A 14,107-nucleotide genomic window follows, 5' to 3' on the forward strand; every position below is an offset into this window, starting at 1 on the left:
TTTCAAGTTTTCATGTTTATAACTCATTCAGCTGGTATATTAAAAATCTCTGAGTTGCTGACATGTAAAGTACCCAGGGTTAGATTTCTAGCAGTATACTTCCAATTTAAATTGCTGTAAGCTCAATCATATTTGTGTGGCTTCTGTAACTATGCACTGCAGGGCTGCCACAGCTTCTCTGTGGTTCTTTCATCAGACACTGTGTGCATATTTAGGACAGATTAGACTAGTCGAACTAGATCTCTGCCAGTCTATCCCCTTGCCATAAAATAACTTCAAAAGAAATCTGAACTCCTGCCTAACACTCACCCTGTAATAAAGTCAGTAGGGAAAACAGGATATTTTGGACCAAATTCTGCTCTCATTTACATCAGGGTGAACATCAAATATTTCATTAGACTTTGAGCTTTGCTCTGATGTAAATGAGAACAGAATTTGGTTCTCAGGGTCTGACTGAGCTGGAAGACCGCAGCTGATTTGAATCTTGTCAAGAATTCTTTTTGAAAATGACTTTTCATTTGAAATGATTTTACAGGCCAATCTTTTTCTGGCTGGGCTCGGGATATTCAAATGGAGGACGGTTTGTTTTGTTAAGCTGTCTCTTGAAAATTATTCTTGTCCAGTTACTTCACCTGAAATCATTGATTCTTGTGCACAGGTGGTTTCTCTTTGCAGGGGACTCGGCTCTGTGCATTACAGACATAGCCCGGTGCTTGCTTTTCACTACAGGGTTAAGATCATGTTGAACAGGTCACTTCTGAAAACAGAAACACAGGGCTATTTCGAAGCCACCGAGAAGGTACAACAAACGAGGAGCTTGAGATGGAATTGAATAAAGCTGAACTTAACAGGAGAAAAAAAAATCTGGAACTGTTGTTACTGACAGCGAATGGAGACCAGGAGAGGGAAGGAGTAGGTTGGGATGGATGGAAGGAAAGGCAGGTGTTTTATGCAAAGTTCATCAGAGCTGAGGAAACCAGGCTTCACGCAGCCACACTGGTGGTAGGAAATGCGAGCCCCCTGTTTCAGGCCAGTGAGTGGCAGAGCTGTTGAATGCATTTTTTTTTTTTTTTTTTTTTTTTTTTTTTAATTTTGCCGTAAGGCAGAAAGCGGTTACAATGAAATCCTCATCCATATTGTATGGAATGAATCAGTGATTTTAAGGGAGACATCACTATTAGTTTCTCATCCATCTTTGCATTTCTCCTTTGTGTTCTCTGTGATGTTGAAGGAGTTTGCATGTTGAGTACAAGCAGGGAATGGTTTAGGTCAGTCTCTTGTGGTGCACGTGTCTGCTTTCTGCTGCCTGCTCTATGTTTTGGGAACTATTCCGCATTGACAGAACGGCAACTCCAGCTTTCTGAGAGGGAAGTGCCCCAAATGTATACGCACCTTCTGGGTTTGATCATTCCTTCCAGGCCAGTACAGACATTGGGTGGATCGTCCCCAATTTCCAGCCTAAATTCAGCTCATCCGTTTTCAGGAGGTCTCGGTCTGGGCTAAACAGGAAAGAAAGTTCAAATTAAACTGTGAAGACCTGTCCCTGCTTGTTCCTGGGCAAGGTGGAATTTTACATCGTCCCACGTTTCTCTTTTCAAAAATGCTACTTCCATAACTCTTACTGCTTTTGGAGTCCAGGTGCTGCTTAGCCTCTACATCAAGAAAAGCCTCATTGCCTGGTGAAGTTTGTGCTTGCAGGAGGGTCAGATCTTGGTTATGAGAAGCTCCACTAGCCAGGAAGGCCAGCAGAGATTTTGGGTTGGCTGCAGCCGCTGTCAGTGTCATCAGGCCTCAAACAGCTTCTGAAAGGTCCCGGAGCAGAAGTGGTGCCAGGAGGTCGGGGTGGTGCTGGAGGCTCCCGCTCAGCCCCGTTGGTGGGAGCAGGGCTTTGCCTTTGCCTACGGCACGCGGCGCTCTGCAGCTGGAAAACTTCCCTTTTCTGAGCGATGCTTGGCTGAATTCTGCTGTATTTATGGGAAATAGTTTGGAGTCGCTGTGCCACAGGTAGCCCACGGGAATAGCTGGGGTGTTTGGCTATTCCCTTATCTTTTTGATGCTTTCTGGCCCGTCGCCGGTTCTGTTAGCAGCCACCTCTTATTCCCGGCGCCTCGCGCTGAAGGCAAACGCTGCTTGAATGGGATATCGCAGCCTGGGTGAGCTCTCCGGCACGGCCGCGACCCCGGCCTTTACCCACTTGCCAGTGGGCTTCCTTAGTGGCGTTCCCGGGCCTTTGTGCTTGTTTCCATGGATTTGTGAGAACTGGCTACGCGATTTTATCCGAGTTGCCTGGGATTTGCGTTGCAGGACGAGCAAATGCACTTCAGCAGAATGCCAGGGGAAGAAAAGGAGAGCGGAGTTAGCCGCAAGAGAGCTTTGGGGGAGCGCCGAGGGTCACAGACAGATGCTGAGAGCTTGTGCCCCATTTAAATTGAAGCAGGATGAGTGCACTGTTAGAAAACAAGATATATTTTCCTGACGCTTATTCAGAGTAGTTAATTCGTTTTAATAGTGTGATTGTATGTGTGGGTATACAGAGAATTAAGCTGCCGTCTTTCACTGCCAATAAAAAAACTTTGTTTTACTACTATCTCATTGCTTACTCCCCTTACTCTTTCCTGGAAATGCTGTTTTGAATTCGCAAAAGCGTGTTGCGCTGGAGCTTAGGTGTGTTGGTGTCCTGGTGATTCTGCCCGCAGCCATCAGAAATGGTGAGAGCCAGCACGGCGTGCTTCTGCTCACGTCGCACAGGCATGGTGTGGAGATGGTGCTCCTTAAACCGCAGCATAGCCACGCGGTGGTAACTCACTCGGGACCCAAAACGAGCATCGTTCCAAAGCTCCCCTTGCTCTCTGTTCTTCTGCTGACATCTTGCCATAATCAAAATGCTTTTGTTCATTGCTGCCTTGTCAAGGAAGGATGTTTTCATGTGGATGAGATTCTACAGATTGAGAAGATCTTGCAGTCGTCACTGCCATTGGCTGGATACTTCTAATACACTTGTATGCCGAGAGCAAATTGCGTAGGAAATGTTTTGCTGCAGTTGATACTGGTTGGAAGATGAAGAAGGTTTTACAGAGCTGAGAAAAAGAATATGAGGATAACCAAGACCACTATTCTCAGGTCAACATTTTTATGGTGCGATAAAGGTGTGTTCAGCAGGTTGAAAACCCAAGCACTTTCCACCTGAGAGGGCAGCTGTAGTTTCAGTCACCTGGACCCTGCCAGGTCTTGGTCCAGGAGGTGTGAGACAGCGTGCGGGAAAATTCAGCTTTCTGCGTGGCTGGCATTTTGAATTGGGGAAAAAGTACATTTTAAATGTAACAAAATAGTCAACAGGGAAATTTTGAAAGACTGAACTCTAACAAACAGCTGATCACTGGCTGGCCCTATTTGCGGGGCAGGTGGGGAATCACGGGAGGCTGGGCAGCGTGGTGTCTGCCTGTGCAATCACAGCGGGTCGGGCTCCGGCTCACACCTTGGCAGAGCAATCCCTCGGGTACAAGAGCGGTTTTTAAACTCGCTGTGCATTTTTCTCTCTCTCTTCTAATCTGAGCGCTGAAACCCCGTGTTGCTTTGCGTTTCTCTTGGAAGCAGAGCTCAAAAAGGAGTTTCTGCTCTCCCGGCTGACCTGCGTTATGTGCTACTGATGACCAGTGTACCTGTTAACTGGGGGCAGCTCTTTCTCGGAGCCCCTTCCCAGGGAGCCTGAAGCAAGCGTGGGTGGGAACCCGATAACAACGTTACCAGGTGCTGCCCCGATGGAGACTGTGGCTCCGACTCCTCAGGGGCCAGCTCCGAGCTGTGCTATGGGTTAGGTCTGCTTCATGGTAAAGTTTCTTACGGTTGTGTGTTCCTAGTAAAAATTGGGTAATGCTTTGCCCATTATATGTCTGTGTTTATATACATACATCCATGTGTATATATATATATATATATATATACACCTTTGACTCTTGGGTTAATTTTAAGGAACTTTTGCCTGCAGTCAGAGTCAGAATCTCTCAGCCCATTTCTCTTTAGCTGGAAGAAGACATCACTGACAGAGCCTGGAGACAAAGGTTTTAGTGCACCGTATATCCCCAGAAATACCTGAATTAGCCTAATTGCATGCAGGGCTCGGGCAGCTTCGCGGGGTGTCACTGGGAAGCAGGCGGTGAGACCGCCTGTGAATTATTTTGGGTACCACCAGCCAAAATACACCCCTTCCCCAGCTCAGAGACTGCATGTTTGGTTGCAGGCTATCACAGCATTACCAAACCTAAATGAGGATTCCTTAGAGCTAAGGCACAGAAAGAATGTGGACTGGCGAACCGTGAGCAAGGTTATGAAATCTGGTGAGAACATCCAGAAATAGAATTAACACAGAAGTTCTAGTTCAACAGAATCAAAGCTTGCTGAGGCTATGAGTGCAGAAAGCTGTTTCCCAACTCACTTGTGGCCTTGCTTCAAAATTGAAAATTTTTGCGGCATTTCTAGTTAGGTGTTTTATTTACATGGTTTACATGTTTTTCATTTACTGAAAGCGTAGCAGCCAATAAACAAATAGGTTCAGTAAGTTTACAGATATGTTGAAAAAAATTGCAACCCAACAGCACTAATGTGATTGCATAATGAAAACAGTTACAAAGCAATTTTGGTTTTTTTTTTGCAAATATTAATTTCCTCAGCTTTAGTGAAGATCTGCAAATGTCAGTTTTTGAATGTACTTCACAGCACTCTGAACTAACGTTTTTAAGGAGCACAATCTTAGATCCTTATGCGGCTTTTTGTTAATCTCCATTTTAAACACAGGAGAATTTACTTTAATAACAACTAAATATTTCTGGGAAAAGACCAGAGGACTCTACCACTTTTTTTTTTTTTCTTTTTTTTTAATAAGCACAACAGTAGTTTTAAAATGGATCCAAACCGAGGAGGCAAAAGAATTGACTGAGATCTGTAGTGAGACAGAAAGCCAGCCAGAAATAATCCTGGCTCTCTGCAGGGAACAATTCCTGACTTTGGCTCTAATCCAGCAAAGCAGTTAATTTGCTTATTATACAAGCATATACCAGAATAATTGAATTCAGTAAGTTGAGTGTATGCTTGTGTGTTTCTCCATATGGGAAATAATTTTAGTATTTAAAAATAACAACGGAATTGAGGTGCTTTTCCTAAGATGAACCATAGCTTTCAAGAAACCACCTCGTTTTGCTCCAAGACAAGAAGAAATGCCAAAAAATAAATTGGAATTCAGATAATCCAGAAAACTTTTGGGAAGCTCTTTGTCTGGTGGTTATTCCAGCATCTGAACTTCCCCACGTGCTGGGGAGAGAAGAGCTGGCCTCACTTGTTGGAGACCAGGAATGAGAGAGGGGCTGGGTCCAGCACGCCGGCGCTCCTTCTTGTTTTAACATCAGTTTAATTGACTTATGTGTTTGCTGCTCTGAAATATCTGACAGGTGAGAAGAATTGCAATCTCCTCACGCATCGCCTGGTTATGACTATTAATGCTGAGCTTACAGAGGCTGGGTTCATCTGAATTGCTGGGCAGCGAGCTGAAAGGCGGGGGCATGGCAAATGAACCTCATTGTTTACCTCCATCAGTTTTCACTCTGGCAAAGTGAGACAATATTGTTCAGCCCTCAATTTTCACAATGCTTAATTCAGAGTCAGATTTCTCTATTTGAATAATGAATGGTGGCACTGAAAACAGCAGTTCTGAATTATTCTTACGGGCCATTATAATAACTCAGTACTAGAAGAAACTGTTTGCAAGTGCTAGAAAATGTAAATGCATTTGTTGTCTTTTGCACTGCAGCAGTATTTTGAGAGCGCCGAAACCCTGCTGGTAGAGAAGTAAAAGGTATTTTAACCTAGTAAGTATTAAATAACTGTTTACTTAACCAGTAACTTATGGGAAAACTGATTTTTTGTTCTTCAGCAAACTGCAAAAATGTCAGCATGATCAGTCCAAACAAAGTGTTCCTGTGGAGTGCTGCTTGCCGGTGGTGGGATCTGCTGATCACAGTGGGCTGTTGTGGGGGAGAGAAAGCCAGCATTGTGCCGCTGGACAAAGGAGCACAGACAGGAGAAAAGGTTCACAAAGTGTCCCATGAATTTTTGGGCTGCATATACATCAGACTATTTATAACACCACATCCAGTATGGGCTGTGTTCATGTACACAGTATATATTTCCATGAAATTGTGCTGCCACTTCTCACTCTTGCAAAACTCAAAAGGTTATTGAAGGAGGAGGGAGCAGCTTAAAACAACCTTTGGGCAACACGTGGTAGATGCTCATTTTAATGTTTGCACTGACAGAAAATGTCCTGTATTGCAAAGCCTTTTCTAAGGTTTAGGTATTTTAAATTTGGCCCTTCAGACAATTGTCTTCCCTGCCTTGAGGTCACTGTTAGCTGCCTTTGCCATGCCAGACCCTATTCACCTCAAGTGTAAACCCAGCCAAAATAATTTCATTTTCTGTATGGCGTTGGGGACCACCAGGTGTTACCTGCTTCTCCTGGCACAGGGGCATTTTGTGAGCTGATGAGCTTGCTGATGTCTTTTCTGTGAAGATAGGTTGCTAGCTCAGAGCTGTCATTCTCTCTCCCCCACCTTGCTGACAGACAGACACTTGCATCGCGGCAGTTGCAGTGTCTGAATGGGGCACTGCATCTCAGGCTTAGGAGCATCGGTCCTCCAGATGTGGAGGAGATAGCGGTCTGGCAGCTGTGTCTCGTAGTGTGCATTCTGTACTGTTGGCCAACAAGCTGCAGCTCCGAAGCCTGAAATACTGCCTGTGTTCGCTGCCATCTCCATATGGAACACGCTGTATTTGCTTGTGGTGAGGTTTAGTTACGAGCTCCATTCTGCAGCAAAATGAGGTTGTGCTTCGTGTTGTTAGGTAACCGTCTGAGGTAGGATGATGGATGTGCTTCGATCAGCCTGGATTTTCACTTTCTGCCTGACACTGCACATGAAAACATCTTCAGTTTTTCCAAAATACCCTTGTTGTCTTTTGTTGTCTGCCCAGGTTACCTTTCTGGAGCATCTTACAGTAATCTGGCCACTGGAGCAGGAGCAACGTGAGGGTGGTTGTAATTGAACTTTGCTCTTGGGTGGTCTGGATGTGAACCGTATGACCTGAGAGCATTGCCAGGTGGATATGGATATAATCATTGCTAAACTTTTCATAATGGATCCTTTTGCTTCCTTATAGGATTGTATTGTACCTTTGTAATAGATCTGTGATGGGTTTACTTCGTTAGCACCCAAACGCTTTCCAGAGAAAGGACCCTCCGTGGGTGGTTTTTCATAAAGCCACATTGTTCTTCTAGAATGACGTGGGCTTAATGCAACCTAAAAAGTTTTTTTCACAGCCTAAGTAGAGACAGAGGTTTTTTTATAGCCGTGGTAACCCATTTAATCTTGCTTCTTACACAGAATAATGCTAATAAAAGAAAGATCAGCCTTTCTTAGTCCCAGCCATACTTTCAAATGACAGACCTTGGAAATTTATTCAAATATAAATGGCAACATATGGTTTTATGTGGTGGGATTTGATTTCAGCATTCGTCTTGGATTTTGGCCAATCTTCAGGCTGTAGGCTTCATCTACAGTTTCACTCTCTTTAATCTTCCAGGATAAATTATATCATTTCATGAAAGTCAGCTCGCTGTCTCTTGAAACGCACATGTTCCCAGCACTGACTCATCTGATGATAGTGTGAAATATCTGCGAGCAGCCACCGAAAGCCGCAGGTTGTTGTTGCTTTTCCTATTGCTATCAGCTGCTGTATCCCAGCCAGCCAGGGCTGCTTGTGTCCCGGGATCGGCAATTCTCTGCCGGCGCTGTATCACTTCGGGTTGCTCCCTAATTTAATTAGTCAGCCATAAATGGCTTGTAGTTGTTTATGTCAGCTTTTCTCATCCATGTGGAACGGTTTACATTAGATTTCCCAGAAATCAGTCCTTCTGGCTTTTATTTAGTGATCGTATGCACCATTGTTATGTTTGTTTCCACGATACATGATTTTGTTCAAGTCGGCTCCATTTTTTCTGAAGTGGGTATGAGAGAGACACGATTGTTTAGAGCTCAAAGTTGAGATGAACCTACTTTTCTCTTTTGTTATGTGGACTCTTAACTGTTTTGTGGGGAGGGGAGAGTACGGAGAGCACTTGAAGAATTTGCAGTTGGTCGAACTGAAATACCATCCCGTTTACTATAGTAGGAAAAAAATGGCTTGGGATAATAACGTAGGGACGAGTGCATCTAAGCAGCCTGTGGTGCAAGTGAAGGAGAGGGTTCCTTGGGTTTGCTTTGAGCGGGAGCTGCCTCCAAAATCAAATTATATCGGCGGGCAGCTGCTGCCTTTGATCCTTACAGTGCCAGTAGGTTCCTGAAACCTGGCCAGATTCTGGTTTTCTCTTTGGCTCTTCTTGACGGAGGCCAGCCTCTTGTCAGCATTTCATCTCTTTTCCTCCCGAAGGGCACGTTGCTCCGGCACGGAAGCGTACGTGTCCCGGGAGGGGTGTACGCCAGAGCTGAGCTGCGTGCCTGCAGGCTGCACCCTGCCAAGAGTGCTTTTGGGGGGCCCGTGGTAAGAGGGTGCCCCGTAGGGCGTTTGTGGTAAGTGCCCGGAGTAGGTCACACTGCTGCATGTTCAATGAACTTGGGCTTCTTCATGACAAAACGATTCCTGGTCCTGCACATGGAGAGCTGGGGAGACGGACGCGATGCCGGCAGGCGCTGGTGCTGTCGTCTGGCGCGGAGATGCTCTGGTCCCCGCCGGAGTGTGCTTATCCCACCTCTCGCTTTTAAATGCACGCTTGTGAAACCAGGATAGGCATGTCAAAATACTCACGATGATCTCCCTATCTTTCCAAGGTTGCTCCTGGCCATTTTGAATTTGAGTTTGGCCATTTGGTGGCTTTGCAGAGCCTAAGGCTCTTCACCAGTGACACCAGCTCTCGAGACGCCCGCTGCAAAGCACAGCACGCTGGGAGGCTGGGGCAGGGGCTCGCTCGCTCGCCCTGGGTTTTCGTTGGAGCTGCTGTAACCATCAGCAATGTGCATGCGGTGTTTGGGCTTTGATCTCCCAGCAAGACAATTCCTGATGCTGTAGGGAGGCTTTACGAGGATTACTCCTGAAGAAAAGCTCAAGATTAGACTGAAGATTTACAACCTGAAGCTGAATGGCAGTGGCTCTCCAAACTCACCTGTCCTTTCTGCGTCCCAGGGACCCCATCTCTGCTAAGCAGAGAGACGGGTTGCGTATGCTTCACCCCTCGCACAACTGCAGGCCAGGCAATACCAAGGAGACTTGCTCCATCCAAGAGTGGGTCTGTCTCGGCTCTGTTGTAGTCCATCTTAGACCTTGATGTTGTGTTTTATGGGCCTAGTGGAGCAGCCCATGTAAAGGTGTTTAATGCTTCAAAACCACTTTCATGGCATAGCCTGTAGAGAGAGATGAGTCCTTTGGGTTTAAGGTCATGATAATTTGCTTGACCAACAAGTGTAATCTGTTTTTCATGAGGGTGCATGCTTTGTTGTTTAAGTGTTTTTATTCTACCTTGTGAGTCTTTAAGGTTCAGCTGGAAACATTTAAATACAACTTTAGCAAGTGTTTGTGTGTGACTTCAGCACCCTGCCTACCAGAGGCTGTGCGAGTGGGGGTTGCTAAGCTTGCACAGAGCCCATTAGTTGCAACTCATGGGATTGTGGCCATGAATATTGATGGTAATGTTGTCAAATAGTTCATCATAACCAGTGTCCCTGTCTTCTCACAGACATCCAGTAGCAGAATTCCCACTGACGTCGGGTACGGATGACAAATACCTGAATAATAACCCAGTTGTGGCAGTTTTGCTTAGGAATGACAGAAGATGTATCACGTACACCACAAGTATGTTTTTTCAGTTGTAACAGACAGCAGAAAGCGTGGCGAGAGGTCACCCAGCAGGCCACTACTCACCGTGCTTTGCAGATCTCGTGATCAGCACAGTTTAGGTCCCACTAAACTCTGTGTGACTTCAGTGAGGTCTGCCCAGTGTAAGATAGACACAGTTAGGAAGAGGAAGCTGATATGGGAATGGTAATAATAATGCATACTTTGTGAAGAACTTGGGAGTACTAGTACTTTTTGGGAGTATCTAGGCTGGCGGACCCTAACCCGACAGCTGGGGTTGGATGTCCCACTGCCATGTCCCCTGCTCCTGATCGGTAGCACCCGACGCTCCTGGGACATTTGGGTGAAATCTGGGGAAGGAAGGAAGGAGCCTCTTGCGCTCACTGAGGGTTTTGTTCCTCAGCAGAAGGGAAGTTTCAGTCCTCCAGATGAGCAGACTCTGTTTTTCAGGACCTTTTAAGAGCAAACCAGCTTCCTTCAGAGCTTCTTCTGTCCCTCTGCAAACAGCCAGCATCTGAGGAGGGTGAAACAGCATTTAACACCGTTTGTGCACAGATGTGCCTACCCAGGCACTTACGGCTTTCTTCAGAAGAGCATGCCTGTGCTCTTCCTGAATTCACTGCTCAGTTTGACACCAAATCCAGCAAGCGAGAAGTCAACTCATGGTGCAGGGTATGAGGAAGCTCTTAGTGAATTTGGGAACGTGTGAGTGGGACACTTTGCACTGCTCCCATCACCTCCCATCCGACCATGCTGGGACGGTGGGGCTAGCTGGGATGGCTGTGCTCAGGGTGGCTGCCGTGCACCGGCTCCTAGCCCTACAGCTTGGGTATTCGGTGTAGTCTGTTCATGCAGGGACAGAAAAAATACCCTGAACGATGCACCACAGAGCGGAGAGTTGCAGTTGCTAAGTAGGGAGGATGGGGAAATGGGTGCACCTCCTGGTGCTCGCCTCTGCTCCAACTTATTTAATATTTTGTGATTTTGGTGTGGATTACTCTAGATCGTTTGTGTGCTGGGAAAAGCGGGACTGAGCCAGAAAAGCTACTGGGAAGTAATAAGATTTAAACAGTATCCTGGGACCTGCTTTATCTTAGATCTTATTTCTCCCTCAAGTTGCTTGTGTTTCCTGCCAACGCCCCTGTATTAGGGCTCTGTAATTCTGACCAGCTGATAGTTACGCTGATGTATTTCACTCCTCATTTAGCCGGTGATAATTTTCTTTTTTCCTCCCTGTAATTTGTTGTTCTCCCTAATTACATTGTATTACAGTGGAAAGCCAATTCTGAACTGTGAAAGAGACCAACTCTTCCTGGGGCATAGCCTGGTGCAACTCTGTGGCTTACATTTGTACCATCAGTGGGTATGATTAAATTTTTAGGTGGAAAAGAGATACAAAAAGTTATGTTATAATTGTACCTGACCCCTTAGACTTGCAGTGCAGGTGTTCACCTGTGATTCCTCCACTGGATTTGTCACAAAGAAGAGTATTTTTAACAAGAGAGGAAACCTGGACGGAGAGGTTTTGAGCAAGCAGATGAGCTACTTTTAAAATGTTTTTCATACTCTCTCTTGCAAGCTGTAGTTTAACAAAACCGTGGTGATTCTTTTGTAGGTGTGTGGAGAGAAACAGCGCTTTGAGAAGCTGATGGAGCACTTCCGAAATGAAGACAACAATATAGACTTTATGGTGAGTGCTATTTATCATCAGCAAACTTTGGTTTCAGTATTTACTGTGTCTGGTCCTGCTGTCATAGGCAGAGATGTATCTGCCTTCTGATCCTTGGCCTAAAATTACCACAATACAATTTTTTTGTATTCTAAACTACATAATGTGCACTTCATTTTTAGCTTCCATTCAATTCAGTTATCTTCAAGAAATGCCTTGTACCATAGTGAAGGTAAGAGGAAAGTGGCCTTTTGGTTGCGTGTGCTATTTTGCTGCAGCAAAGCAGCAGCTTCTGCAATATCAAGATGCATATTCTGTCCGTGTGCCAACATCCTCAGAGTCACAGACAGGGAAGTGTGGGAGAGACTCACTGCAGCTGCTGTCTGTCCGTATCTGCTGATAAATATAGCAGTAGTTTGCTCCACTTGTGGTTCCTCAATGTGCATATGCATGATTATTCACCAGATCCACTTCCCCTGGAGCACAAGAGAGAATGGCAAGAGGGGAAGCTCTGGCTGGCACCCACAGACACCGGCGCCCGCTTGCACGTTGGCAGCACGTGAAAGGCAGAGGTTGTGGCAGTAAGGACGAGCTAGCTGGTTACGTGTCCAATACCAAAATACTTCTGTATCTATTTTTTTAAAGTCTATCGCAAGTGAGTGCTGGTGTCAGAAGTGTGAGAAATTTAAGTCCTATTTTTAGTTGGAATACAACTGCTGGCGTGGTCAGTGCAGTCTCCCTTGCACGGCTCGTGCTCAGTGCTTCGGATCTGATGTGATCCTGTTTTGAGGTGAGAGCAGAGCAGGAGGGCATCCCACCCAGTCACACTGGCCGGTCTGCTGAGGCCTCTGTTAAGCATCTGTGACACTTCATACTGTTTTAGTGCTGAGCTTTGTGTTAAAGATCTCCTTCTGCCAGGAATTGGGTGTTAAGCACCTGGTGTGGTGTTTCCTATAGGCTTTGAACACTCTGGTGTCAGTGGCTTGCAGCCCTGATGGCCAGGGCAGGCTCACACCCTTGAGGGGACAGCAGAATAAAAAAGAGGTGGTATGAGTGAGATAGGATGGCCTCTTTCTTGTATTTAAAAAGAAAAAAAAGTTACAGTGATCCCTGCAATTTTACTCAAGTTAGCAAGCTGCTTTCAGTAACTCTCTGACATGTTACAGTTGGTATTGTTCCTTATTACTGCAGTCCCAGTAAGGACATGTTGGTAGTCACAGTATACATTAAGTATTCTCAGATGTACATACAATTTAGTCTGTAATTTAACAGAAAGATTTGTCAGTCCTCAACACCTGACTTTTAGTCATTTTTCCTGTGCTCACAGGGAGGGGTAATCGTATTTGGGGAGCGGGAGAATAACACAGCTCAGTGCAGCCTGGAAGGAAGATGGTGGCAGCAGCCTGCAGCCAGCCACCTTGCTGTGAGCTACAGGATTTGCCCACTCTTTTTAAAAAAAATCATCCCTCATCTTTATTTAAGATATGAAATGGTGTATTGTAAGGATGTAATAAGGAATATGCATGTGAGTGTGTGTCCATACAAGCCCGGTGAGCTGTGAATATTCAGCATCCATCTGGACGGCCTGTAAGAAAATTCCCTGGTCCTCTCAGGCCACAGGTTGAAGTTAGTGGTGAAATTTGCTTGAAAAATGATAAATACATGTTTTTCAGGACTTGCCCAAGTACTAAGAAAATCTGCATCTTTGGGCGGCTTCCACCGCTTAAGGGCTTGACTATATGACAAGCCTAAAGCTAGGAGGGAGAGCTCATGACAAACGATTTGGCAGATCCGCTCGTTCTTGTCACCATCTGGCCCTAACGAGCTCCGCATGCTGCTGCGAGCGCTGGCCGACGAGCGCGCTTCGGGGGGCGAGCGGGGAGCGCAGTGGGCCCCTGCCCGCCGGCTCGCTGCGGTGCCGGCACTGCGGGAGCCTGCGGGTTGCACCAGCGTGTGCCCGAGGCAGACATCGCTCCTTTCCGCAGGACGGGATAAAACGGGTGCCGGAGCCCAGGCTCCGGGACGTAACGTTAAAAGCTTGAGTAATTCAAGGAGTTGCAACAACCGAACATAAACAAAGAGCTATTCCTGCAGGACCTGGCTTTCACGCTGCCCTAAATGGAGAAGGCGAGAGCTGTCTGGGAAGCTGGAGCTGGAAGGGGCTGCGGTTAATTGCATGGATCAACAGGGAGAAAAGAGCAACAAAAAGGCAGAAGTATTTTAGAGAAGGTTCCTGTTGTTGACATTGACTTACTTCATTTTAAAAGCAACTTTCTTAGATTAGTTTTCTTTGACTTGATAAATTCCTTAGTTGTGTACGTAAGGATCTGACAAAGGAAATGAGAATTTGGCCCTAACGTTGCGAGAGCCAAAGCAAGTACAACAAAAGCACTTTTGAAATAGGGGAGTTTGGCTCTGGGTGATACGACAGTATAGCAGGGTTCAGCTGGCGAGGGCCAGTACCAGCACTAGGAGGAACCAGGGTTCAGCACAGGAACTACAAAGGGTACTGCAAAGACTCGAAACCTGAAGTTAGGTTTCCAGCTG

The 14,107-nt window shown here is 46.0% G+C and overlaps 1 protein-coding gene across 12 annotated transcripts in view; it reads left to right on the forward strand.

The window, feature by feature from the left end:
• The window catches only part of FMNL2 (formin like 2), a 153,643-nt gene that overhangs the window by 115,734 nt on the left and 23,802 nt on the right, over positions 1-14,107 (forward strand). For all 12 annotated transcript variants that reach the window (XM_030016552.2, XM_030016555.2, XM_030016553.2 and 9 more), the window contains one exon: positions 11,507-11,581. In XM_030016552.2, coding sequence (XP_029872412.1) covers positions 11,507-11,581 — 75 coding nt within the window. The remainder of the gene's footprint in view (positions 1-11,506; positions 11,582-14,107) is intronic.

Source organism: Aquila chrysaetos, chromosome 6, assembly GCF_900496995.4.
Source record: "Aquila chrysaetos chrysaetos chromosome 6, bAquChr1.4, whole genome shotgun sequence".
In the NCBI taxonomy this organism is placed as follows: domain Eukaryota; kingdom Metazoa; phylum Chordata; class Aves; order Accipitriformes; family Accipitridae; genus Aquila; species Aquila chrysaetos.